The 25385-nt window shown below is 37.2% G+C and overlaps 1 protein-coding gene across 4 annotated transcripts in view; it reads left to right on the plus strand.

Annotated features, from left to right (window-relative positions):
- Pnpla8 (patatin-like phospholipase domain containing 8) overlaps positions 1-24703 on the plus strand; it is a 41868-nt gene extending 17165 nt beyond the window's left edge. For all 4 annotated transcript variants that reach the window (XM_013024032.1, XM_013024033.1, XM_013024035.1 and 1 more), the window contains 6 exons: positions 4217-4311; positions 6564-6735; positions 9346-9403; positions 12582-12776; positions 18244-18439; positions 23674-24703. In XM_013024032.1, coding sequence (XP_012879486.1) covers positions 4217-4311; positions 6564-6735; positions 9346-9403; positions 12582-12776; positions 18244-18439; positions 23674-23948 — 991 coding nt within the window. In that variant the 3' untranslated portion in view covers positions 23949-24703. The remainder of the gene's footprint in view (positions 1-4216; positions 4312-6563; positions 6736-9345; positions 9404-12581; positions 12777-18243; positions 18440-23673) is intronic.
- The last annotated feature ends 682 nt before the right edge of the window (positions 24704-25385 follow it).

The following is a 25385-nucleotide window of genomic DNA, read 5'->3' on the forward strand; positions in this document are numbered from 1 at the left end:
GGTCATGGGGCCTGAACTCTGGGCCTGGGCGCTGTCCCTCAGCTCTTCAGCTCAAGGCTAGCGCTCTACTACCACTTGAGCCACAGCGCCACTTCCGGCATTTTTTCTTTTTGCTTATGTGGTGCTGAGGAATCGAACCCAGGGCTTCAGGCATGCAAGGCAAGCACTCTACCACTGAGCCACCTTCCCAGCCCCGTATACAAGACATTCTTAAAGAAAAAGTAACCCCTATGGGTGATAGAAACAGGATTGGGGAGACAGAGGAAGTAATTGATGTTGAGAAAGACTTTTTTTGGAGACATTGACTATAAGGCTACATCATCTGTTTAGAAATGCTCAATTAACAACAACAACAGAAAAGACAACAAGAGAGAAAACTCCATAGAGATCTTGTGGATATTTCTTTTATTTCTTGATGAAAGGGACTTGTGTTGCTGGCCTTGAACTCAGTATGTACCCCAGACTGGCCTGGAACCAATTGTGTAGCCCAAGCTACCTCAAACTTAACTATCCTCCAATAGTCTCCCAAATGCTGGGATGCCTAGCTGGGTGATATTTCATAGGACAGTGAAATCCAAGAAGATGTACTTATTCATATGTTATATAAGATGAAGGATTGGAGAGAGTCATGTATAATTCATAAAATAGATTCCAAACAAGTGGGAAAGTGGTAGTTAAACAAGAGGCTGGAAAAATCCTCTGTCATTAAGTTCAGGGGGGTGGGATGGATAGTATTATTCATTCATTAAGTACACTAATAAATATTGAGTGAATGCCCCTTATGTTATCAATACTGATTAAGATTCTTGGGGCAGCTGGGCCCTGGTGGCTCATGTCTGTAATCCAACTTCTCAGGAGGCTGAGATCTGCGGATTATGGTTCAAAGACAGCCCGGGCAGAAAAGTCTGAGACTTTTCTCTCCAAATAGCCACCAGAAAACTGGAAGTGGCGCTGTGGCTCAACTGATAGAGCGCTCGCCTTGAGCTGAAGAGCTCAGGGACATAACCCATGCCTAGAGTTCAAGCCTCACAACCAACCAAAAAATCCATGTCTTCATGGAATTTGCATTCTAGAGGAAAGAGAAAACAAATGCAAAAACAATATATTATTGAGTAATAGTGAAGAAAAAGCCAAGTAAAGTAAGAATTAGAGGGTAAAAATGCTAATTTATTTACTTGGTTTTTTATTAGCTTATATTAGTTATAGAGAGCAAGATTTCATTATTATGTATTGTAACCATATGGAAATGTTGTTTTAAAGAATGGTCACTGACTTTTTATTTTGTACAAAAAATTAAATATTAGAGATCTGAAAGAAAAATTTTAAAAGCCATTCAGATACTTAACAGTAAGAAGAAATAATGGTGAAAAAGGCATTTGTGACCAACCCATAAATATTTCATCTTACAGAGTAAGAGTTACAGAAAGAAGAAATTAGAATGAGGAAATGTAGGAAAATCTGGGAATATTAGGTAGAGGTAAGTTTGTCAGTAGGTTTGGATTTCCACTGGAGGTGATTTTACCCCATAAAATGACACTTGGGGGGCTGGGAAGGTGGTTCTGTGGTAGAGCGCTTGCCTTGCATATCTGAGGCCCTGGGTTCCATTCCTCAGCACATGAGCAAAAAGAAAAAAGCCGGAAGTGGTGCTGTGGCTCAAGTGGTAGAGTACTAGCCTTGAGTTAAAGAGCTGAGGGACAGCGCCCAGGCCCAGAGTTCAGGCCCCACTACCGACAACACACACACACACACACACACCACATGAGCACACACACACACACACACACACACACACACACACACGCCGGAAGTGGCGCTGTGGCTCAAGTGGTAGAGTACTAGCCTTGAGTTAAAGAGCTGAGGGATAGCGCCCAGGCCCAGAGTTCAGGCCCCACTACCGACAACACACACACACACACACACCAACACACACACACACACACACACACACACACACACACACTTACTTGGTCGGGCTGGGAAGGTGGCTCAGTGGTAGAGTGCTTGCCTTGCATGCATGAGGCCCTGGGTTCGATTCCTCAGCACCACACACACACACACACACTTGGTCGGGCTGGGAAGGTGGCTCAGTGGTAGAGTGCTTGCCTTGCATGCATGAGGCCCTGGGTTCGATTCCTCAGCACCACATAAGCAGAAAAAGCTGGAAGTGGCACTGTGGCTCACATGGTAAAGTGCTGGCCTTGAGCTGAACTGCTGAGGGACAGCGTCCAGGGCCAGAGTTCAGGCCTCACTACTGACAAAAAAAAAAGACACTTGGCAATGTCTAAAAATAGTTTTTAGTTGTCACACTGAAGGACTGCCACTTATATCTAGTTGTGAGATGACAGTTGCTGCTAAAAATCCTATAGTGCACAGGGCAGCTCCCCAAAAATGTAGGAGATCATGATCCAAGGCCAGCCTGAAGTAAAAGTGAGACTCTGAGTAAAGGAAAAACTAAAATCAGAATGGCTGGGCTTGTGATTCAAATGGTATAATGGTTGCTGTTATAACAAGAGCAAGACTGAGTTTAGTCCCCAGTACTGCCTCTCCCTCCAGAGGATTCCTCCTTCCCCTCAATTTTGTTTTTTCTCTTCTTGCCTCAGCCTCCCAGGTGCGGGGATTACAGGTGTTCACCACTGGAGCTGGCCCCAAATCCTATATCTTTCATTTGTGTCTGTGTGTAAGAGAACCTGGTTGTACAGTTGTTTAGGTTATAGTAGCCATGTGGCAAGTCTACATATTTTTAATTCATTCTGAATTTATAAATCTTACATTTAAAAATGGGGTCATCATTATAAAAGCAGTTAGAAAAAGGTGGCAGGGGAAAAAGATAAAAACTTGAGATTATTTTAATATTTTGATTTATTTTCTTCAAAACCTTTTCTGTGAATATGTTTGTATTTTTCTTTTCTGAAAGTTAATGGAGGCCACATTGTTAAATATTTTATCCAACATTATCTTTAATTCTTTGTCTAATTTTTAACGAATACATTATCTCTTATAAGTCATCTTTTTCTCAAATCCATGGAATTAGCATTAAAAATCACTATCTTTTATTTTCTACTTTAGTCTTAGGAAACTTTCTAATGATTTTGTTAGTAAAATCAAGGCACAATTTGGAACTGTAAATTTTATTTTGTGGTAGCTAACTACCATTATGTTCTGATGCTCACATGCGTTTTTTTAATTATTTTTGTATATTCTCTAGATATTAAGAATTGTCCTCATATATGGAACACCCTACATTGGCCTACACTTCCTAGACTATTTTATATTTGTACATTCTCTTGAGCTATTTACCGCCTTTGGAAAAGATCCAGAAATACAAAGTCAGTAGGATTAACCCTTAACACAGAGGCTTGTCTTAAGTTTATTGAATTTAAAAAACTAAATAAAAAAAACAGTAGACTATGAAGGGCTGGGAAGGTGGCTCAGTGGTAGAGTGCTTGCCTTGCATTTATGAGGCTCTGGGTTCAATTCCTCAGTACCACATAAGCAGAAAAAGTCAGAAGTGGCGCCGTGGCTCAAGTGGTAGAGTGCTAGCCTTGAGCTGAAGAGCTGAGAGACAGTGCCCAGGCCCAGAGTTCGGGCTCGGGTGGGGGGGGGGGAGGACTGAAATACAAATAAAACACAAATGTAGAAATGTCTTAAGTTATCAACTGGGTGCTGGTGGCTCACATCTGTAAACCTAGCTGCTCAGGAGGCTGAGATCTGAGGATCACAGTTCAAAGCCAGCCCAAACAGGAAAGGCTGTGAGACTTCTATCTCTTAACCACCAGAAAACTGGAAGTGGCACTGTGGCTCAAAGTTGGCAGAGCACTAGTCTTGAGTGTTAGCTTAGGGACAGTACCTGGGCCCTGAGTTTAAGTCCCACAGCTGACCAAAAGAGAAGGAAGAACCAATATATGGTAACTTAGGACTGCTGAGGGAAAGTTTTAAGTGATATTCAGAGTTGTATGTGTACAAAAATATCTAGCATTGGCACATTTTTACATTTTTATTTAATGAGGTTACAAATACAAATTTGTTGTTGCTATAGCACAGATTTTAAATCATTTAAATACTAGATTTTCTAAAGTGATCATACAAGTTCAGTCACGCAGGTTTTACTGATTCTGATTTATATTGTCATGGTAACATAAACTACAGTAGTAACTTTAGAATTGATTTACTCAAGTGAATTTACAAGTCTCATTTTGCATTTAATGTGTTTTTATAGGGGTGTGGTTGCTCTTCAGACACTTCGGAAATTAGTTGAACTTACTCAGAAGCCAATTCATCAGCTCTTTGATTACATTTGTGGTGTAAGCACAGGTAATTTTTTATCACACAGGAGTGTTAAATTCCAATAATGAATTAAGTAATAAAGCATTGAACACTTAGGCTTAAGATCATCATTGTTCTCTGAGATGATGGATATTAGTTCCATGCTTCAGTAAATAATCTTTTGGCTTAATGAACTTTTAAAATATTCATTATGGATAGTTAATATTAAAAAGTAACTTTTAATGTGCTTTTGTAGTTGTTTTCAATGAGCCATTGTGATAGATTATTAATTGTTCTGTAGTATGTTCACTGCAAGGAAAGATGAAGTGGAAGGTACTCATTTTACTTGAACTAATAGAAAATTAACGATAGACTTTTTTTGTGAAGAGGCTCTTTAAGTGAGATTACTTCCTACATCATTTTTAGGTGGCTGTTCAAACCCACAATGTAAGCCAATAAATATGTCTATGTTTGTAAAGAGCTGTTTAATACTGCTAGTTGATATATGTATTCTCTGCTTATATGGAAGAAATACAGCACTTTAGGGTAGTTGTTAATTATGTTTAATGTTTGACTTAATTTCTTATCTTTTTAGTTTACCCTTCATGAATTATACATCTGTTTCTTCTTCTTACTCTTTTGAACTATAACAGCAATTCTGAAGATTTGCCATGAACAAAATCAAAGATACTTTAACATTATTAGTACTGACAAATATTCACAAATGGAATTTCCCAGTTCTCATTTTTGAGACTAAATGATGAGAGCAGTTGCAGAGATGATTGAGAACCATAAGGAGCCCATTGGAGTAGAGTTACTGTAACACTACTTCCTTGGGATCTTGGGATGTTACCAAATTTGGAACTTTCTTTTTCTTTTCCTCCTTCCCTCCCTCCCTCGCTCTCTTCCTTCCTTCCTTCCTTCCTTTCATCTTCTTCTGGTGCTGTTTCTGGGAACTAGAAATCAGGACCTGGGTGCTGACCCTGAGCTTTTAGTTCTTTCCAGAGGTCTTCTGAGTTCATTCAATATATTACAAATGTATGGTGAGTCCCAAATAGGAAAACAGTACATATATCTCAGGTTTATAGCACCGAGCCTGGCTATAAACCTTTTTTTTTTCGTATGTTCTCAAAACTTTTTGTTAAATTGTGGAATGAACTTAGCAACACAAACACTTAAATGTATCTACCAGCTAACGTCTTGCTCCATTGTCATTAGGGACTGCTCTGTAAAGAGAATCTTAAATCAGTTTATATAAATATACATTTATGAATTTAGCACATTGTCTTTTCCATCAGGTCTTTGCTTATACTCACTGTACCTTGCAGTTTGGTGCTTTATTTTCTTTTCCATTTTATAAATATATCCTGTTTGTACCTGTGGTAAAGTTAATAAACATTTAGTTTAAGGTTAATGACTTTACTTACTTAGTAAAATTAATTCATCTTTTTAATATCTCAAATAGGAAATGGTACATATATAGTACTATTTATAGTAGCCCTGCTTTAAGATAAAATTGAGAATTTTTGCTGTGTTAATTAGAAATCTACAAATTATAATTTTTATTATGTTCTGCCACAATATATTTTAAAGCATATTTTGTCTAATCTTTTACTGGAATGATTCCAATTGTGATAAAATACGTGAATATTTATAATATATGAGAAATATTTCTTGTTTCTGCTTTGTGTTTTATTTCCATCTTAGGTTAAGCAGATCTTTGCCCTATCTTGCCCTCTCCCCATTCCCCCAAAGCTTTCTTCTCTCTTCTCTTCAGTTTAGTGTTAGGCAAGTTAGGCACACTAGGTGGCAGTATATCCTACCAGCTACAACTAGGACATGAAATTAGCTATTTAAAAGGACATCCTAGAGTACCTAATTTCTTTAATTACATTGGTTCTAGGACCAACCTGAAGAAGTAATTGCTTAATGAATTGGTGAGTTGCCAAATATAATGTATTTTATGGCTAAAACTAAATAATTAGTCTTTTATCTGTTATGAAATCTTTTCTTATATATTAATTTAGTATAAAACTATTTTTATATTGTTTAAGATTATTATCATTATCATCTTGGGGTAGCATTTATTTAATCCTTTTAGGACCTGTGTTACCCAGTAATAATTTATCCCCATTTTACAGATGAAAATAATTGGGTTCAGAGAAGTAATTTGTCCCAGGTGCCATACAAGGTATCAAAGCCAAAGCTTTAGAGTTTGAGATCAGTCTGTAACTCAGGATATCTTAGATGATAAGGTCTTAAGTAGCATCAATGCTAATTAAAACTGAAAATTCTTTCAGGTGCCATTTTAGCTTTTATGCTGGGATTGTTTCATATGCCCTTGGATGAATGTGAGGAACTTTATCGGAAATTAGGATCAGATGTATTTTCACAAAATGTGATTCTTGGAACAGTCAAAATGAGTTGGAGCCATGCATTTTATGACAGTCAAATGTGGGAAAAAATTCTTAAGTAAGTTAAGATTATTTTTTAAAATTTCTCATTGTGTAGATGTCTTTGCATATTCTAATTTGAAATGTACAGAAAATACAAAGGAATATTATTATTAATTTCACTAATTGGAGATAAACATTGTTACTGTCATTGTACAAAGGGACTACTATTTAATGAGTCAAATTATGAGTATAATGCCTCTTGGTCAGCATCATCCCTTCCTTTGTTGTTCTTCATTTTTCCCCGTTTGTCTCTACCCTCAAGTTATATAGTTTGTTACTGGTTTGTAAATCCTATTTTAGTCATAGATTTTGGGGCTCATATTTGTGAGATTTGTATGTAAAAGCTATAATTTGCTTTTTTAAAAAATATGAAACCATTTTGTATGTAAACCATATTTACTTACTGTTGTTTTTACTTGATATGTCTTAGTTTTATCTCAAGTAATTATTCTAATAGATTAAGTATAATTAAAAACTTAAAATATAAGCATAATGTGGAAACCAAAAAAAAATCACTCAGTCATATTGTTGAAAGCTATAGACCTTACAATGTATTTTGTTTTTGCTACATCATACATATTTTTATTTGGTTTTTCTATTGCACAATTTATAATGTAGTCTTGCAAGCTTTTTTTTTTTTTGGCTAGTCCTGGGGCTTGAACTCAGGGCCTGGACACTGTCTTTTAGCTTCTTTTTGCTCAAGGCTAGCACTCTACCACTTGAGCCACAGCCCCACTTCTGGCCTTTTCTGTTTAAGTGGTACTGAGGAATTGAACCCAGGGCTTCATGCATGCTAGGCAAGCACTCTTCCATTAAGCCACATTCCCAGCTTGCTTTTCATTTTTTGACTTCATTAAAATCTGTTGACATTTTGAACACTACATTTTATCTTTTCTTTTCTTTCTTTTTTCTTTCTTTCTTTCTTTCTTTCTTTCTTTCTTTCTTTCTTTCTTTCTTTCTTTCTTTCTTTCTTTCTTTCTTTCTTTCTTGTCAGTTGTGGGGCTTGAACTCTGGGCCTGGGCTTTGTCCCTGAACTTTTCAGCTCTAGGCAAGCTCTTGGCCACGTGAGCCACAGAGCCACTTCCGGTTTTCTGGTGGTTAATTAGAGATAAGAGTCTCATGGACTTTCCTGCCCAGCTGGCTTTGAACCACAATCCTCAGATTATAAGAGGAGTAATCATTGGGTCAAACTTTAATGTCTTTTTAAACAATCATATAGAAATGGAGAATATATTAAAGGAACAATGAAAATAACCTTGTTTGCCTATGAACAAAAGGCATTATTAATATTTCTCCATAGAAGTATCTATATGCAAGTGAGTGTGAGTGTTCATCCTCTTCAAAATTTGGATGATAATACCTGTTGGTATTTAGCACAAATGGGTTCTTATGTTATTAATAGTTTTGAAACATGTTCATGATTTTACTTTATGAACATACCATTTTTAGTAGTTTATTATTTGTACAATCATGACATTTCCACCTATATCTTTGGTGTACATGTGGGGAGGTTGTGCAGAGCTGGTACTGGGCTTTGAACTTCGCTTGGCCCTTGCTAGGCAGATGCTCTACTGCTAAGCCATGTCACCACCCCTATTTTTTGCCAGTTATTTTGACATAGGGTCCTATTTCCTACCCAGCCACATACTGAACCAATATTTGCCTATTTTAAGCTTCCCATAATAGCTGGGATGACAGGTACATAACACCCCATCTGGTTTTGCTCTTTTGATATGGAATTTCATGACCTATGTTGGGTTATCCTGAAACTTCTGAACCTCCTGATTTCAGCCTCCCACATAATTTAGGATCATAAATATATACCACTGCAACACCTATGGGGTGAGAGGGCCTTGAACCACATTTTTCCCATTCTCAGTCCCAAGTAGCTAGGATTACAGGCCACCACTGCCCAGCTCCTATTTAGGGGAAATTTCTAAAGTGAAATTTTGGGTCATAACATGTTATACACATTTTAAACTCTTATCAGTGTTTTTCTTATTTGTGTGTGCATATGTGTGTATTATATATACCAATATGTGTGTGTATGTATATATATACATATGTATATATGTGTACTGCAAATATGGAAGATTTTTTTAGCATCAATTTGTACATCATAAACATTTAGTGTTTAAAAGAATGCTGGTGGCTTATGCCTATAATCCTCACTACTCAGGAGGGTAAGTTCTGAGGATCACCTTTGGAAGCCAGCATGGCTTCGGAAGGAAAGCACATGAGACTCTTATATCCAGTTAAGCACTAAAAAGACTTAAAAGTAGAGCTATAGTTCAAATACAAGAGTGCTAACCTTGAGAAAAAAAGGACAACACTCAGGCTCTGAGCTTCTGCCCCAGGACCAGCACCAAAAAAAGTATCAGTTTGAAATTACTCTTTCAATTTACATTTTTTTGATTACTATAGGTACTTATAGTTGAATCAGAGATTAGTAAGTAACTGCACATTGCTTAATGTGCATTAACTGATGATAAAACTCTTAAAGGAGACTGCTATCCTGTTTTGCTCCTTTTAACACAACTAATTTTTGGGAAAGCAGAAATTATGTTTCCTAATTATTAGCTTAAAATTCATTTTGATATACTGTATTTATTCTTATTTAATAAAGGGATAGAATGGGATCTGCACTGATGATTGAAACAGCAAGAAATCCTATGTGTACTAAGGTAAGTTCCTTAAATATTACATCTATTTGGAACAAGAACTGGCGAAAGCACTTATTCTGAGGATCCTTTTTTTTTTCTTTCTTTCTTTTTTTCTTTTTTTGGGTCCGGTAGTGGGGCCTGAACTCTGGGCCTGGGCGCTGTCCCTCAGCTCTTCAGCTCAAGGCTAGCACTCTACCACTTGAGCCACAGCGCCACTTCCGGCTTTCTTTTTGTTTATGTGGTACTGAGGAATCGAACCCAAGGCCTTGAGCTTGCAAGGCAAGCCCTGTACCACTGAGCCACCTTCCCAGCCCTGAGGATCCTTTTTTTTAAATTATTTTTTACAACTTTAGTACACATCAGTTGTATAAGGTTGGGATTTCATTGTGACAGTTTCACACATTTATGGAATGTATTCCAATCACCTAAACCATCTCTAGAACTCTCACTCATGCCACTTTATTGTGGTTTCATTGTTCTCTATTTTCATATATACAAACTTTTGACAGTTTCACCCTGTTTTTTTTGTTTTTGTTGTGGGGCTTGACTCTGGGCCTGGGCCCAGTCCCTGAACTCTTCAGCTCAATGTGAGCACTCTACCACCTGAGCCACAGTGCCACTTCCAGTTTTCTGGTGGTTAATTGGAGTGAAGAGTCTCATGGACTTTCCTGCTATGGCTTTGAACTGCTCCTGTAAGTAGCTAGGATTACAGGCGTGAGCCACCAGTGCCCAGCTGAGATTTTTGTTTTTAAGGAGAAAAATTCTCAGGAATTTCTGATACTACATTATATTAATTCCTTATCTTTTGGGTCATTCTATGAAGATATTGATTATGATCATTAAGTCTTTTCGATATCTGATAAAATATAACAAGTTTAAAACCATGGAAGTCAGAGACTACAAATATGGAAAATTTTATTTTTGGCAGTCCTGGGACTTGAACTGAAGGCCTGGGCTCTGTAGAGGCTAATACCTCTACCACTTGATCCACAGGACCCACTTTCCAGCCTTTTCTGTTTATTTAGTACTAAGGAATTGAACCCAGGGCTTCATGCCTGCTAGGCAAGCACTCTGCCACTAAGCACATTCTCAGCCCAAAAGAATTACAGTTTATCATTATTTTAATCAAATCTAGTTATTAAATAATTAATCTGGAAATCAGGGACTCATGTGTGTAATCCTAGCAACTCAGGAAGTTCAGATTTGAGAATCAAGTTTCAAAGCCAGTCTGGGTAGAAAAGTTCAAGAGATTCTTCCAATAAACTACTAAAAAGTCAGAAGTGGATTTGTGGCTTAAGTGGTAGAGTGCTAGCCTTAACCAAAAAACTCAGTGCCCAGGCCCTGAGTTTAAGCTTTACGACTGAACAAAAAAAGAAAAAAAATAATTAATTCCCATAGGCTTTTAAAGGTAAACAAATGTGCCAAATATAAGGTAATATATTAATGGTCAAATAGAATCCCAATTAAAAAAAATGTTTACTATCATTTAGATATGCCTCAGAGTAGCTCCTTAAGTTTTTGAAATTTGATAATCTGAATATGTCTACTAATAAGTTTGTTAAAGAGTACAATTTATATTCCAATAAATAACATGCAGCATGTTATTTATTCTCAAATGATAATTTGGGATGATAAAATTATCAAATATACTTATTTCTCTTGAACGCTGGTATTTTCACACTTTTTTTTTTCTTGTCAGTTGTGGAGCTTGAACTCTGGGTCTGGGTGCTGTCCCTGAGCTTTTCAGCTCAAGGCAAGCATTCTACCATTTGAGTCACAGCGCCACTTCTGGTTTTCTGGTGGATGATTGAAGAGTCTCATGGATGTTCTTGCTGAGCTGGCTTTAACCACAATCCTCAGATCTCAGCCTCCTGAGTAGCTAGGATTACAGGCGTGAGCCACCAGCACCTGCTGTATTTTCATACTTGAATTCATTTTACAATAATTCTTAATACATTAACAATTCATTATATTCCTAATCCATGTGAACAAACAGAAGAATTTACAGCCTTGCAAAGTGCCATCATAACTTACTATGCAGTAATCACAGAGATGCGGTAGTGTTTCCTGAAGTAAGCACTGTGGTGTACACTACTTATCTGAAAGCATATATTTAAAGGGACACAAGGGAAGGCTGCTCTGTGAGATCTCATTGTAAAGGCTGCTGAGTAGGAGCATTCCTGGCAAGGGGACAAAGGGAATGGCCTGTTCAATTGGAGTCAGAGAATTCCAGGAACTAAAAGAGTTCCTGCAGACCAGAGCCAAAGATCCAGGGCAGCATGTGGGTTGAGATTGGAACAGTAGGCTGATCAGACCATGCATACTCCTTATAGACCATGATAAAGAGGTAGTTTAGTTCCTTTGGAGGGGAGCCTGGGATGTGGCCTACATATTAGGCTTGTTCCCTTGTATAATCCAAGGTTATTTTTGTTGGCTTGCTTGCTTCTAAATTATAATTTGTCAGCTTTGAATTAGATGTGATTGTAGGGAAACTTGAGCCACATCAAAAAGTACTTCATCATGCTAAGCAGAGCAGCCACCCATACATACTTTTAATCAAGTTCTATCTATATCCCAGTTATAGAAATTCTCTGGATTGTAGGGTATGGCCAGTTCTTATCCATAGTTACCTAAAGACACAGGTTACTTATAGGAATTTAGAATATATATTATTACCTAGTTACCTAGTTTATGACCTGAAAGCTTTGAGAATTATAGTATATATAATTATATTTTGATATATTTCATAATTTTATAATATATTTTATATAATTAAGAATTATAGCATATATGTTATAGCTTTATTAAGGTTAAAATGCTTTCAAAGAACACAGAAACAAAGACCAATGAAAATGATACTGTGAAAATATTTTACTTGTTTTTAGTTTCATTAATTGTAACTACTCTTGTTTCACTTATTATATAAAGACCTAAAAATGTGAATGCCCTAGATCACGTGTGTATTTTTTAAACCAAATAATGTCAAGTATATTTTATTATATTCATGTCTTAGAATTGTCTGTCCTTATGTCTGTTATTCCATTAGGAAATATTTATATTACTTTGATCTTATTGATCTTACATCACTTTGATCTTATTGAAGTTACAGATTATTCATTCATGAGAATAAATAGCATTTAATTTTTACAGATCTCAAACATTGATGCTTATAGTTACATTGGTTTTTTTAATTCTCTAGGTAGCTGCTGTGAGTACCATAGTAAACAGAGGTATAGCACCAAAAGCTTTTGTGTTTAGAAACTATGGTCATTTTCCTGGAATCAACTCTCATTATTTGGGAGGCTGTCAGTATAAAATGTGGCAAGCAATTAGAGCCTCATCTGCTGCTCCTGGCTACTTTGCTGAATATGTATTGGGAAATGATCTTCATCAAGTAAGTTAACATGTATTGGTATCTTAAATCTTTGCATAATTAAAAGAACTTCACAAAGATAACAGGAAATTTCATGTTCTCATGTCAAAAGATAGGCAAGCCAGGAATAATTTTGTTTTTCTTAAAGTAATAAGCCTTCTGACACAAAAATATAATTGAGGTAATTTTTTTGTGTTTTATATAGTGATTCATAGCCAGTTACGAAAATTTCATTGTTGAAAAATAATGTGAGGCACTGGTGGCTCCTCAGGCCCTCAGCCCTGGCTATTCAGGAGGCGAAGATCTGAGGCTCACTGTTGGAAGCCAGCCCAGTCCATGAGAACCTTACTTCAAATAACCAACAAAAAATTGGACATGGAGCTATGGTTCAAATGGTAGAGTGCTAGTCTTGAGCAACAAATCTCAGGGATAGCACCCAGGCCTTGAGTTTAAGCCCTTTTACATACAAGAAGAAAATAAGAAGTATTACAATTGAAAGTATAGCCCAGTCTGGTTTGGTGATTTTGGAGTGCATACTTTGAAGGAGACAATATAGTAGAATAAAGATAAGCATGCTTTAGTTAGGTATGTACCAGACACTTTATTGCTTTGTATTATCTCATTAACTCATTGCTTCTTATGAGATAGCTATTTCCATTTAACAAATACAAAAATAGAGTTTTAAGAAATGTTAAGTAATTAGACTGGAGTCACAGCTGCCAGTAACAGGATGCTTATCTACAATTAAACTGTCTTAAATTTATGGTTAAATTATAAAGTTGAATGTTTCTAGTAGTTTATTGCTTTTCTATATATGGCTTCACTTAAATTTCGTCTGTCACATTTCTTCCATTACAAAAATCTTAATTCAAAATTTTATAAAGTGATAGGAAAACAAAGCTTTTGAATTGATACTTAGGAATATAAGTGTTCTTTTTATTGTTTTTGCTGTTTTTTTTCCTGCCAATACTGGGACTTGAACTCATGGCCTCAAGGCCTTGGGCTATTGCTTGGCTTTTTTTTTCTTCTGTAGGCTGGTGCTATACCACTTCAGCCACACTTCCACTTCTTTTTCTTCTCACACTTGCTTTCTTGCACTCTCTCTCCCTCTCTCCCCCTCCCCCCCCTCTCTTCCTCTTTCCCTCTCCCTCCCCTCTCCCCCTGCTCTCCTCCCACCTCTCTCTCCCCTCCCTCTCCTCCTCCTCCCTCTCCCCCTCCCCCTCCCTCTCTCCCTCTCTCCCTTTTTTGTCTCCCCCTCCTTTTCCTCCTCTCCCTCCCTTTCCCCCTTCCCCTCCCCTCTCTCTTCCTCCTTGTTAATAGGAGATAACATTCCCATGGACTTTTCTACCCTGGCTGCCTTCAAACTGCTGTCTTTATATCTCAACCTCCAGAATAGCTAGGATTGCAGCACTCAGGCATTAGTTATCACATTCTTAGCTTGCATTTCAATATGTTTAGGATTTTGCTGTCTGTTGCATATTCTCTGACATTCTACTTTTAATATTTAAGATGTACTCTGTAAAAATTCAATTAGGCATTAGTTATCACATTCTTAGCTTGCATTTCAATATGTTTAGGATTTTGCTGTCTGTTGCATATTCTCTTACATTCTACTTTTAATATTTAAGATGTACTCTGTAAAAATTCAATTAGTTGACTCAATAACTAAAATAAGCCTAAGATCTAGAATTTGTGCTCCCCTTTTCTCATTTGGTTGTTGAAATAAATTGTTCTCTTTCTGACCCCAACAAAGGGACAGAGGCTTCACTGTTCTTAGGTCAACTACTGTCAGTCAGGTGACAGTCTCAGACCTAGGCTATTCACGGACCAGGTTCTGCAGTTTAGGTTTCAGTGATTGTTGCTACTCAGGCACATCTCAGCCACAGAGAGACATGAATGGAAAGATTCAGAGGTCTGAAATAATACAGGCTTATGAGTAAATATGCTCATGTTTATAAGAGATTCTTTTAAAAGGATGTGCCTGTCTCAAAATCACAATATAGAAACATCAGGCACATTCTTTCAGAGATGTGGTCAAGTGCTAGGGATCAATAACTTAAAGGAAGTACAAATTAGAGTGGAAGTAACAATAAACAATCTATACTGAAATGGAGAATAAGGTAAGAAATGAGAAACCAAACTGCTTTTCTGAGAACCCATAGATCTCAGTTTTTCCTGTAATGTCAAAAACATTAAGCTGTTTATACTGATGGTAATAATGGTCCATGAACCTCAAACCAGCTGTTTCATAATCTAATGAGGCAGTTACTATTCTCTGGAAAGTGTGGTTAGTATTTTGAGACATTCCTATATAGCTGCCTTCTAGTGTGATCTCACTTAGGTAACTAAAGTATTATTTGAGATGCTTATGTGTGAGAAAGTTGTTTTATAATGCTAAAACTGAAGAGTTATTATCTAAATCTTACAAAACAAATACCACCATTCCTATAAAATAACTAAGTACAAAGAGGAGAAGCACTTTTATATAGGAAATTTTTATAACAGTAGCACATTAAAATATGTGTTTTTGTTGTTTTATTTTGGCTTTTGTGCTGATCCTGGGGCTGGGCACTGTCCCTTAGCCTTTTTGTTTGTTTGTTTGTTTTCCTTTCAGTTATGGGGCCTGAACTCTGGGCTTGGGCGCTGTCACTCAGCTCTTCCGCTCAAGGCTAGCACTCTACCACTTGAGCCACAGCGCCACTTCCAGCCTTTTTTGCTTATGTGGTGCTAAGGAATCAAACCCAGGGCCTCATTCCTGTAAGGCAAGTGCTCTACCACTTGAACCATAGTTCTACTTATGGCTTTTTGGTAGTTACTTTGGAGGTACAAGTCTCACAGATTTTCCTACCCTCAAATTGGCTTTATACCCTGATCTTCAGATCTCTGTCTCCTGAGTAGCTAGGATTACAAGGGTGCTAACTTAAAAAATTGTACAAGTATTTTTTTTGTTTGTTTGTTTCTTTGGGTCCGGTCATGGGGCCTGAACACTGGGCCTGGGCGCTGTCCCTCAGCTCTTCAGCTCAAGGCTAGCACTCTACCACTTGAGCCACAGCGCCACTTCCAGCTTTTTTCTTTTTGCTTATGTGGTGCTGAGGAATCGAACCCAGGGCCTCAGGCATGCAAGGCATGCGCTCTACCACTGAGCCACCTTCCCAGCGCCTGTACAATACAAGTATAGTAATCGTGACTTTTATTTACATTAAGGAAGATAATATAAATAGAAGAGATCCCAAAAATAGAGACCTACGCATATATGGCATTTAATTTTTGACAAAAAATACAAAAGAGAAAGATGTAAAGGAGGTTCAACAGAGAAAATATTTTTTAGCAATTTCTATTGTAGCCATTGTTCTTATCAGTCTGTCTGTCGCTCTCTCTAGCCCCCTCCTGTCTGTCTTCCCCACAGACATACAACAAAAACTCTGACTTAAACCTCACACCTTGGGCTGGGAATGTGGTTTAGTGTAAGACTGCTTGCCTAACATTACATGAAACCCTGGGTTCGATTTCTCTGAACAACATAAACAGAAAAAGCCAGAAGTGGCACTGTGGTTAATGTGGTAGAGTGTTAGCTTTGAACAAAAGAACTTCAGGGACAGTACCCAGGTCCTGAGTTCAAGCCCCAGTAGCAGCAAAAACAAAACAAAAACAACCTCACACCTTATTCAGAGATTATTGAAAGTAGATCATAGTTCTAAATGCAAAATAAAACTATAAGGCTGCAAGTGTACACTTAATCTCAGAAGAAAGTAGGAAAAGAAACCCTTCATGCCTAGATTTAGGTGAAAATATTTTACAGTCATATAGAATTCACCATCCATAAAGTTGATAAAGTAAATTTCATCAAAATTAAGGAACTTGTACTATTCTTCAGAGGTACTCTGCAGGGAATTAAGAGATAAGCTATACAAATCATATATCTAGCAAAGAACATATGAGAATATATATGAATACATATATAAAGTATTATATATACATATATACCCATATTTTAAATAAAATACATATTAATAAAGTAAACCTCTATTTTAAAATAGAGGTTTTGTTTTCTTACAGCATTGGGGATTGAACTCAGGACCTGACACAGTTGCTGTACCAGTGAGATACAGTCCTAGTCTATTTTGTTGCTGTTATTGTTGTTGTTTTTGGGGGGCACTGTCCCTCAGCTCTTCAGCTCAAGGCTAGCACTCTGCCACTTGAGCCACAGCTCCACTTTCAGCTTTTTTTCTTTTTGCTTATGTGGTGCTGAGGAATCGAACCCAGGGCCTTGGGCATGCAAGGCAAGCGCTCTATCACTGAGCCACCTTCCCAGCCCATGTCCCTCAGCTCTTTAGCTCAAGGCTAGCACTCTACCACTTGAGCCACAGGGCCACTTCTGGCTTCTTCTGCTTATGTGGTGCTGAGGAATCGAACCCAAGGCCTCATGCATGCAAGGCAAGCACTCTACCACTGAGCCACCTTCCCAGCCCCTCCTAGTCTATTTTGTATATTGTGCAATGCACAATATTTTTATTTTGATGCCTTTAAAATACTCTTATTAGTATAGTTTTCCTTTTCCTGTTTAATTCTTTCAAATAATGTTGTTATTGACCAATACTTTAAAATACAGTTTAACTTAGCTATATGTGCATTGTAGATATGAAACATTAAAATAAACAATGTTACTAAACTTTCAATTAATTTAGAATTAATCTGGTTATATTTTACATAGGCGAAAAGAACTGTTCTTTCTAGCACTCTACCACTTGAGCCACAGCACCACTTCCAGCTTTTTCTGTTTATATGGTGCTGAGGAATCAAACCCAAGGCCTCACACATGCAAAGCAAGCACTCTACCACTGAGCCTCCTTCCCTGTCTGGATAATGTGTCCTTAAGGGCTGGGAAGGTGGCTTAATGTTAGAGTGCTTGCTTAACATGCATGAAGCCCTGGGTTCAATTCATCAGTACCACATAAACAGAAAAAGCCAAAAGTAACACCGTGGCTCACATGGGTAGAATGCTAGCCTAGAGCAAAAGAAGCTCCGGGACTGTGTCCAGGCCCTGAGTTCAATTCCCAGAACTGGCAGAAACAAACAAAAAACAGTTTAGAAGCTGGGCATGGTGGCACATACCCGGCCTGGAGGTTGAAGCAGGAATATTGTTAGTCCAAGATCAAACTGGGGTACATAATGCAACACTGTCTTCAACAAAAGAAAAAGCATACAGTTCATATTAGTATTTCCAATCATCATATCAAAACTCTCCAAAAGGTTGCTCAAAATAGGGAAGGAAAGCTTGATACAAAATTTCCTCATGAGGCTGATGGGTTTTTGCATGTGTTCTATAGTTGTATATAGTATATAAAATAAATTCACTTTAATTTGTTTGGCTTATTACATTCTTTAAATTTCTCTTTAATATCAAACTTTTTCAAAATATATTTTTATTTTCATATGTGTAGTATATGACTTCGTACTTAAGAGATTGTTTTTAAAACTTGTTCTGCAGGATGGAGGCTTGCTTCTCAATAACCCATCAGCGTTGGCAATGCATGAATGTAAATGTCTTTGGCCAGATGTGCCATTAGAGTGCATAGTATCCCTGGGCACTGGGCGTTACGAGAGTGATGTGAGAAACACAGCAACATATACAAGCTTGAAAACCAAACTTTCTAATGTTATCAACAGTGCTACAGATACAGAAGGTTAGTCTGCTTCAGTGCTTCCTTAAGACACTTAAACTTAAGTGTTTAGTATGGACAAAATAGGCTGATCTTAACTGCAAAAGAGTATGTGGTGTCTATATTTTGGGCTTCAGCTGCACAAGAGACAATTTATGTTTGTTTTGTTTTCTTTCTCTTAACCCTTTCTTGTTAATTGACCTCAAAGAGACTTATCTACTTAAGAATAGTACTACTTTGCCTGCTTTTGGGTGGAGAAGTGGCTAAAGCAGGCATAGCATAGAAGCTTGGGTGGAGACACTAGCCAGTTAAAAAAGATAAAAGCAGCAACAGAAAAGGTCAGTTTGATTCAAGTACACACTTAATCTCAGTGAGACAATTTCGAACTTGTATGGAATAAGAGGGTTACTGATGTCAAAGCAAACTGCTACCCCATTAGTATAGGTAAGAGTAGTCCATTAAAAATCCATTTAAAATGGAAATCACATCATCTTCCCCCTTATGAAAACCCTCTAGACTTCCCATCACACTTAACAAAACCCCAAAACCTCACTCATTGAAATTTACTAGACTATTGGCTTTTGAATATATATCACTTAGGGCAGTGTGTTCCTGCATAAAGTGTACTAGCCACACTTTCTTTTTTTAATATATATATTTTTATTGTAAAGATCCTGTACAAAGGTGTTATAGTTTCATGAGTAAGGTAATGAGTACATTTCCTATCAAGCATTGTTACCCTTCCTTTATTTTTCCCCTACCATCCCTTCCCTCCCTATACCCCAACTCTTCCCTCTCCCATGCCCCCTGAAGTTGTAAAGTTAGTTTTCAAAAGTGTCTTGTACATCTCATTGTTACAATGGGTCAGCCTGTATCCTTGTTTCAGCATTTTATTATTTCCCTTCCCCTCCCCAAATTAGAAAAATGTATATACAAGATGCAGGGCACTGACATCAAATACAGTGAAAACAGGGGTTATCCAATGGGGGAAGAACATATGACCATATAAGATGATGCTAAGCGAAATAACCCTGAGATAGGGACACAAAGGGTTTTACCTTTCTTGCTGTTGTTTTTAATGTACTTAAAACAGCCACAGTTTATTTCTTAATCTTGTACTTGTTGAGAATTCTCCTGCCTTAGGGCTTCTCTGTTGCTATTCTGCTCTTTCCTGCTACTGCTCTTTCCCCACCTATGTGCTTAATTCTCATGACTCTCACTTCTTTCAGGTATATATTGGAGATCAAAGGTTATTTCCGCAAATGTTGTTTTCCCTTGGCTATTGTGATTAAAGCTTCAGTGAACATAGAAATACAAATATCTTTTTGAGTTTTTTTGGGGGGTGGGTGCAGAGAGAGGTACTTGGGCTTGAAACCTGGGCCTTATTCTCTTGCTTGGCACTTTTTCTTTTTTCTCTTTCTCTTTCTTCCTTTCTTTTTTCCCTTCCTCCCTCCCTTTCTCTTTTTCTCCCTTTCTCTCTTTTTCTGTTTGTTTTATGTGTGTTAGTCCTGGGGCTTGAATTCAAGGTCTTGGGCTCAAGGTCTCTGAGCTTTTTTTGCTCAAGATTAGCACTCTACTACTTGAACCACAGTTCTACTTCTGCTTTTTGAGGGGTGGGGGCTAGGAGAGTAGTTAATTGGAGATAAAAGTCTTACAGGCTTCCTGCCCAGGCTAGCTTCAAACCATGATCCTCAGATCTCAGCCTCCTAAATAGCTAGGATTACAGGTGTGAGCCACCAGCACCCAGCCAGGGCTTGAACACTTTTAAAGGAGAATTAAGACTTCCATTCTGTTCTTACCATGAAAAAATTAGCAGAGCCAGGTAATGGAAAAAAAAATGTTTTTCATATATTAGGTAACAGTAGCATGAAGCAGAAACTTTAAAAGCAGACCAGTTTCTTAGAGTTTAGGAAACAGAATTGGATGTTTAGTAATGCAAAGGAAAATAGGATTTGTACTAGAATACCACAGAAGAAGCAACTTCTAGGAGCATTTGATTGTGATCCTGAGATATGCCGCAGAATCTGCTGGAGTCTTTTGACCAAGTACTGATTTGTGCATTTGTGTGAAGAAACATATATATTCAGTAAGGTAGAAAAAGACATGAGAATGATGAGGAGAGAAATGGAAGATGAATCAAACTGGTGGAAGTGAAACATGCAGTATTTAAAACTTAAGATTTACTTGATATGATTAGCAGTTCTATATAAGCACTTTCAGAAAATAGAAGAGACAACTCCCCAGCTTCTTTTAAAGGCCAATACTACCTTGACACTAAAATCAGACAAAAAACATTACTAAGAAAAATAATTTAAAAAAATAAGAAAACTATTTGCCAGTATTTCCCATTCATATACTTGCAGTAATCTAGAAATAACACTAATAAACATAGTTCAGCAAAATATTAAAAAGAAAATAAAACATGACCAATTAAAGTTCATCCCATAAATACAGGATTAACTTTTGTGTTTGTATATCAGTTGTGGGGCTTGAACTCTGGCCCCTGAGGGCTGTCCCTCAGTTTTTCTGCTCAAGGCTAGCATTCTACCACTTGAGCCACAGTGCTACTTCCAGTTTTCTGTTGGTTTATTGGAGATAAGAGTCTCATGGACTTTCTTGCCTGGGCTGGTTTTGAACTGTGATCCTCAGATCTCAGCCTCCTGAGTAGCTAGGATTACAGGCTTGAGCCACCAACCCTGGGCTAGGATTAACATTTTTAAAATCAGTGTAATACTGTTAATCATCCCATTCGATTATGAAAAAACAAGTGACAAAATCCTACATCCATTCATGATAAAACCCAGCAAGCAAAGTACAGATTGGAACTTTCTCAGCTCAGTGAAGGGGATCTGCAAATTCATTCAGATCTCAGAATTTCTTGCTTATTAGGCTCTACCCATTGAGCCATACCTCCAACCCCTCATTTCTTTACTTTTTTTTCTTTAGAAAATTTTGCCATGTTGCTTAGTCTAACCTGGAACTTGTGGTGACCCTGCCTCGGGCTCCTATGTGCTAGAATTATAGGCATGTACTTTCCTGGCACCGTATCATATTTAATGTTAAGGATTGAATGCTTTATGCTACTAAAAAAAGTGAGTAGCAGAGTTGAAGAATATAAGATCAGTAAAACAGTAGCTTATATTTCTGCATGCTAGTTACCCCCTCCTTTGTTTTTCCCCTACTATCCTTTCCCTCCCCAACTCCCCCCTCCTCGAAGTTGTAAAGTTCATTTTCAACATAGTCTCTTGTACATCTCATGAGTCAACCTGCATTCTTGTTTCAGAATTTTGTTATTTCCCTTCCCTTCCCCCAAATTAGAAAAATGTATATACAAGATGCAGGGCACCAGAATCAAATACAGTGACAACAGGGGTTATACCATAGGGAGAAGGACATACAAAAGAAAAAAAAATCACATAGTATATTAAAAACAACAGCAACAAAGAAGAAACCTCTTGTGTCCATATCTTGAGGTTCATTTTGCCTAGCATCATCTTATATGGTCATATGTACATAGCTTTTGACCTTTTCTGCTTGTCTGGTAAGATTATCCTTGACATATACTAGTTATTGCAAATAAGGGAAAACATGGGTCATATGTTTCTTTGGGTCTGACTTACTTCCCTTAATATTTTTTCCAAGTCTTTCCATTTCCTAACAAATGGGGTAGTATCATTCTTTCTGGTGGAGGCATAGAATTCCATTGTATATCTATACCATATTTTCTTGATGCATTCATCTACTGAGGGACATCTGGGTTGGTTGCACAGTGCATCTTGATCAATGTCACCCTCTCAGTATCTCAACACTATTCTTTCAGGAAAGTTCCCAAAGGACCTAGGGTAGCCAATACAACTTGCAAAAGAAAAAAACTGGGAGACTTATTTTTTCTTATTTCAAGATTATACACTAAGCAGGAGACTATGGTAAAGGTAACTGAAGGCCAAATATTGATCCGTACATTATCAATGTCAAATATTATGTGTCAAAATGATGCAGTCCTTTTTGGAAGATAGTACAGCAGGTCTTAAACATATACACTTTTTCTTTCTTTTTGGGGGGGTTGGGGGGACGTGGAGCTTGAATTTTGGGCCTGGGCACTGTCCCTATGCTCTTCAGCTCAAGGTGAGTGTTCTACCACTTGAGCCACAGCACCACTTCGAGTTTTCTGGTGGCTTATTGGAGATAAGAGTTTCATGGACTTCCCTGCGTGGGCTGGGTTTGAATTGTGATTCTCAGATCTCAGCCTCCTGAGTAGCTAGGATTACAGGTATGAGCTACCAGTGCCCAGCAGTATATATACTTTTATCATATGACTCAGGAATTTTCTCCTAGGTTTGTACTCATAAGAAAAATAATATGTTCACAGAGACAAGCATAATAACATGGTTATTTCTAATGGCTGAAAAACTGAGGAAAGTAAATTATGTTAAAACTGTGTAATATAATATCACTCATCACTACAAGAAACTATTGATGTAGGGTATTATATGACTGAATCTCTAAAGCACTTTGTGAGTCCAGGAAGACAGAGTAGCTAGGGTTATGATTCTGTGTTTATGAAATGCTAAAAGAGAAAAATAGTACACAATGAACCAACTTTATAAAGAGACCTTGGCAGGGTGCTGGTGGCTCCCACCTGTAATCCTGGCTAATCAAGAGGCTGAGATCTGAGGATCATGATTCAAAACCAGCCCAGGAAGGAAAGTCTGAGACCCTTATCTGTAGTTAGTTAACCACCAGAAAACCAAAGTGGCTCTGTGGTTCAAATGGTATAGCACTAGCCTTGAGCCAAAGAGCTGAAGGACAGTGCCCAGGCCCAGAGTTCAAGCTCTAGGACCAGCCCCCCCCCCAAAAAAAACTTTTTAAAGAGTTTTTGGGTGGTGGTAATTGCTGTGTCTTGACTTGTGGTAGTTATACAGTATATATACATTGTCAGTTAATATTGGTGAACTTATTGAATGTAAATTATATCCCAATAAACACAATTCTTCCCTTACTCCCCCCAAAAAAGGAAGTTTGGAGAGACATTTCAACAAAGAAGAGAAAACTGGAACAAGTATCCTAAGTTAACAAAATATACGAACTATTTTGGAAGATGAGTTTTATTTGGCCATTGTTTCATTTATTATGGGTTTCTTACTGGTACTATTATTTTGAGGGAAATAAACAAGATAAAGAAGATAGTTTTAAATGAAGACAAAGTTAATAGAGTATTGCAGAATGTCTCCACTCTTTCTCCCTTTTTGTTTTAACAGAAGTTCATGTAATGCTTGATGGACTGTTACCTCCTGACACATATTTTAGATTCAATCCCGTCATGTGTGAAAATATACCTCTTGATGAAAGTCGAAATGAAAAACTGGATCAGCTGCAGTCAGAAGGGTTGAAGTACATAGAACGAAATGAACAAAAGATGAAGAAACTAGCAAAAATATTAAGTCAAGAAAAAACAACTCTGCAGAAAATTAATGATTGGATAAAATTAAAAACTGACATGTATGAAGGCCTTCCATTCTTCTCAAAGTTGTGATGAGTGTGTACGTATGTTCTCACAAATGAGGGCCTGACCAGGTCCACCAAGGAATTGGGGTATTCAGCATACGCTGACTTTGAAATACTTTTTAATCCTGCAGAATCCTAAGACAGACAGCTAACACAGCACAGAGGATATACTTGCTTACAAAATTCAAGTGGGAATTAGTTTTCAAGATGTTAATAGTTAACTAAGCTTTAGGAATTTTATTATTGTGCTAATTGGTTTTAGTAGATATTGGTGTAAAATTGTTTAATGTTTGAAAATTTATTAATATATGTGCCAAACAAACTGAAAATTATACTCTGTATTTTTGCTTTAGTCATTGTAATCATGTTGAATTTATATGATCATTGAATTTATCCCAGGTGGAAATTTCCAGCTAGTTTGTTTCTACATTTACCACCAGTGTTTTTGCTGATACATTCTGTAATCCAGTACCTTCATTGTAATATCTAACTTGATGCAGAAAATAGAATTTTCTCTATTAAAATACTTTTACATTTAAAGTATGAAAGAACAAGATTCAGTTTTCTATTAAAAAATCTCCTTATTTCAGCATTATTTGGTTAAAAAGATAGATGGATTTCCATTGTAACATCTTTCTCCCTGAAATGTCAAGGTACTGCTGTGTGTTAGCTTTTCTACATCTAACTTATCATTTACTGTTACAAAATCTGAGATGATATTCTTGTCAAAAAGAAAATATTCCTGTCATTAACACAAATAAACTGTTGAAATAATGGTAAGAAGCTAATGTCATTTTTAGCATGTATTTTTTAACATTTTTTATTATTATCTTTAAGTAGTTGTACAAAGAAGTTCTCATTGTACAAGATGGTATATGAATACAAGGTGTCTTGCAACACTGTTACCCCTTGTTTAGCATGTATTTTTGATTATTCATGATATAAGCTCTTCATTTTTTTTTTTTTTTTAGCATTTGAATCCACCTATCAGTAAAAAAAAAGCTAAGCTTGTTTTAATTTTTTATCCTCTTCAGACCCCTGGATTTCACAGAATCTAAACCATGGGCTCAAAACATTCTTTTTTTTTTTTTGTTGGTGGTGGGTCTTGAACTCTGGGCTTAGGCACTATCCCTCAGCTCTTCCACAGCACCACTTCTGGTTTTCTGGTGGTTTATTGGAGATAAGAGTGTCACGGACTTTCCTGCCCGGGCTGGCTTTGAACTGTGATCCTCAGATCTCAGCCTCCTGAGTAGCTAGGATTACAGACTGAGCCACTGGCCTCGGCTTCAAAACATTCTTTTCTGGCAGAAAATTCATCTTTGTTCTGTTTTATGTGCTTATATGATTTATGCCATGTAAATCAATCACATTTAGATATCTGAAGGAAAAGAAAATTAAGTACTCTTGTTTATATGTATAAACTAAAGCTAGCATGTAACCAGGCTGTCAGTCAGTGAGTTTGGTG

The sequence above is a fragment of the Dipodomys ordii genome, unplaced genomic scaffold (assembly GCF_000151885.1).
Source record: "Dipodomys ordii isolate 6190 unplaced genomic scaffold, Dord_2.0 Scaffold72, whole genome shotgun sequence".
Classification (NCBI taxonomy): domain Eukaryota; kingdom Metazoa; phylum Chordata; class Mammalia; order Rodentia; family Heteromyidae; genus Dipodomys; species Dipodomys ordii.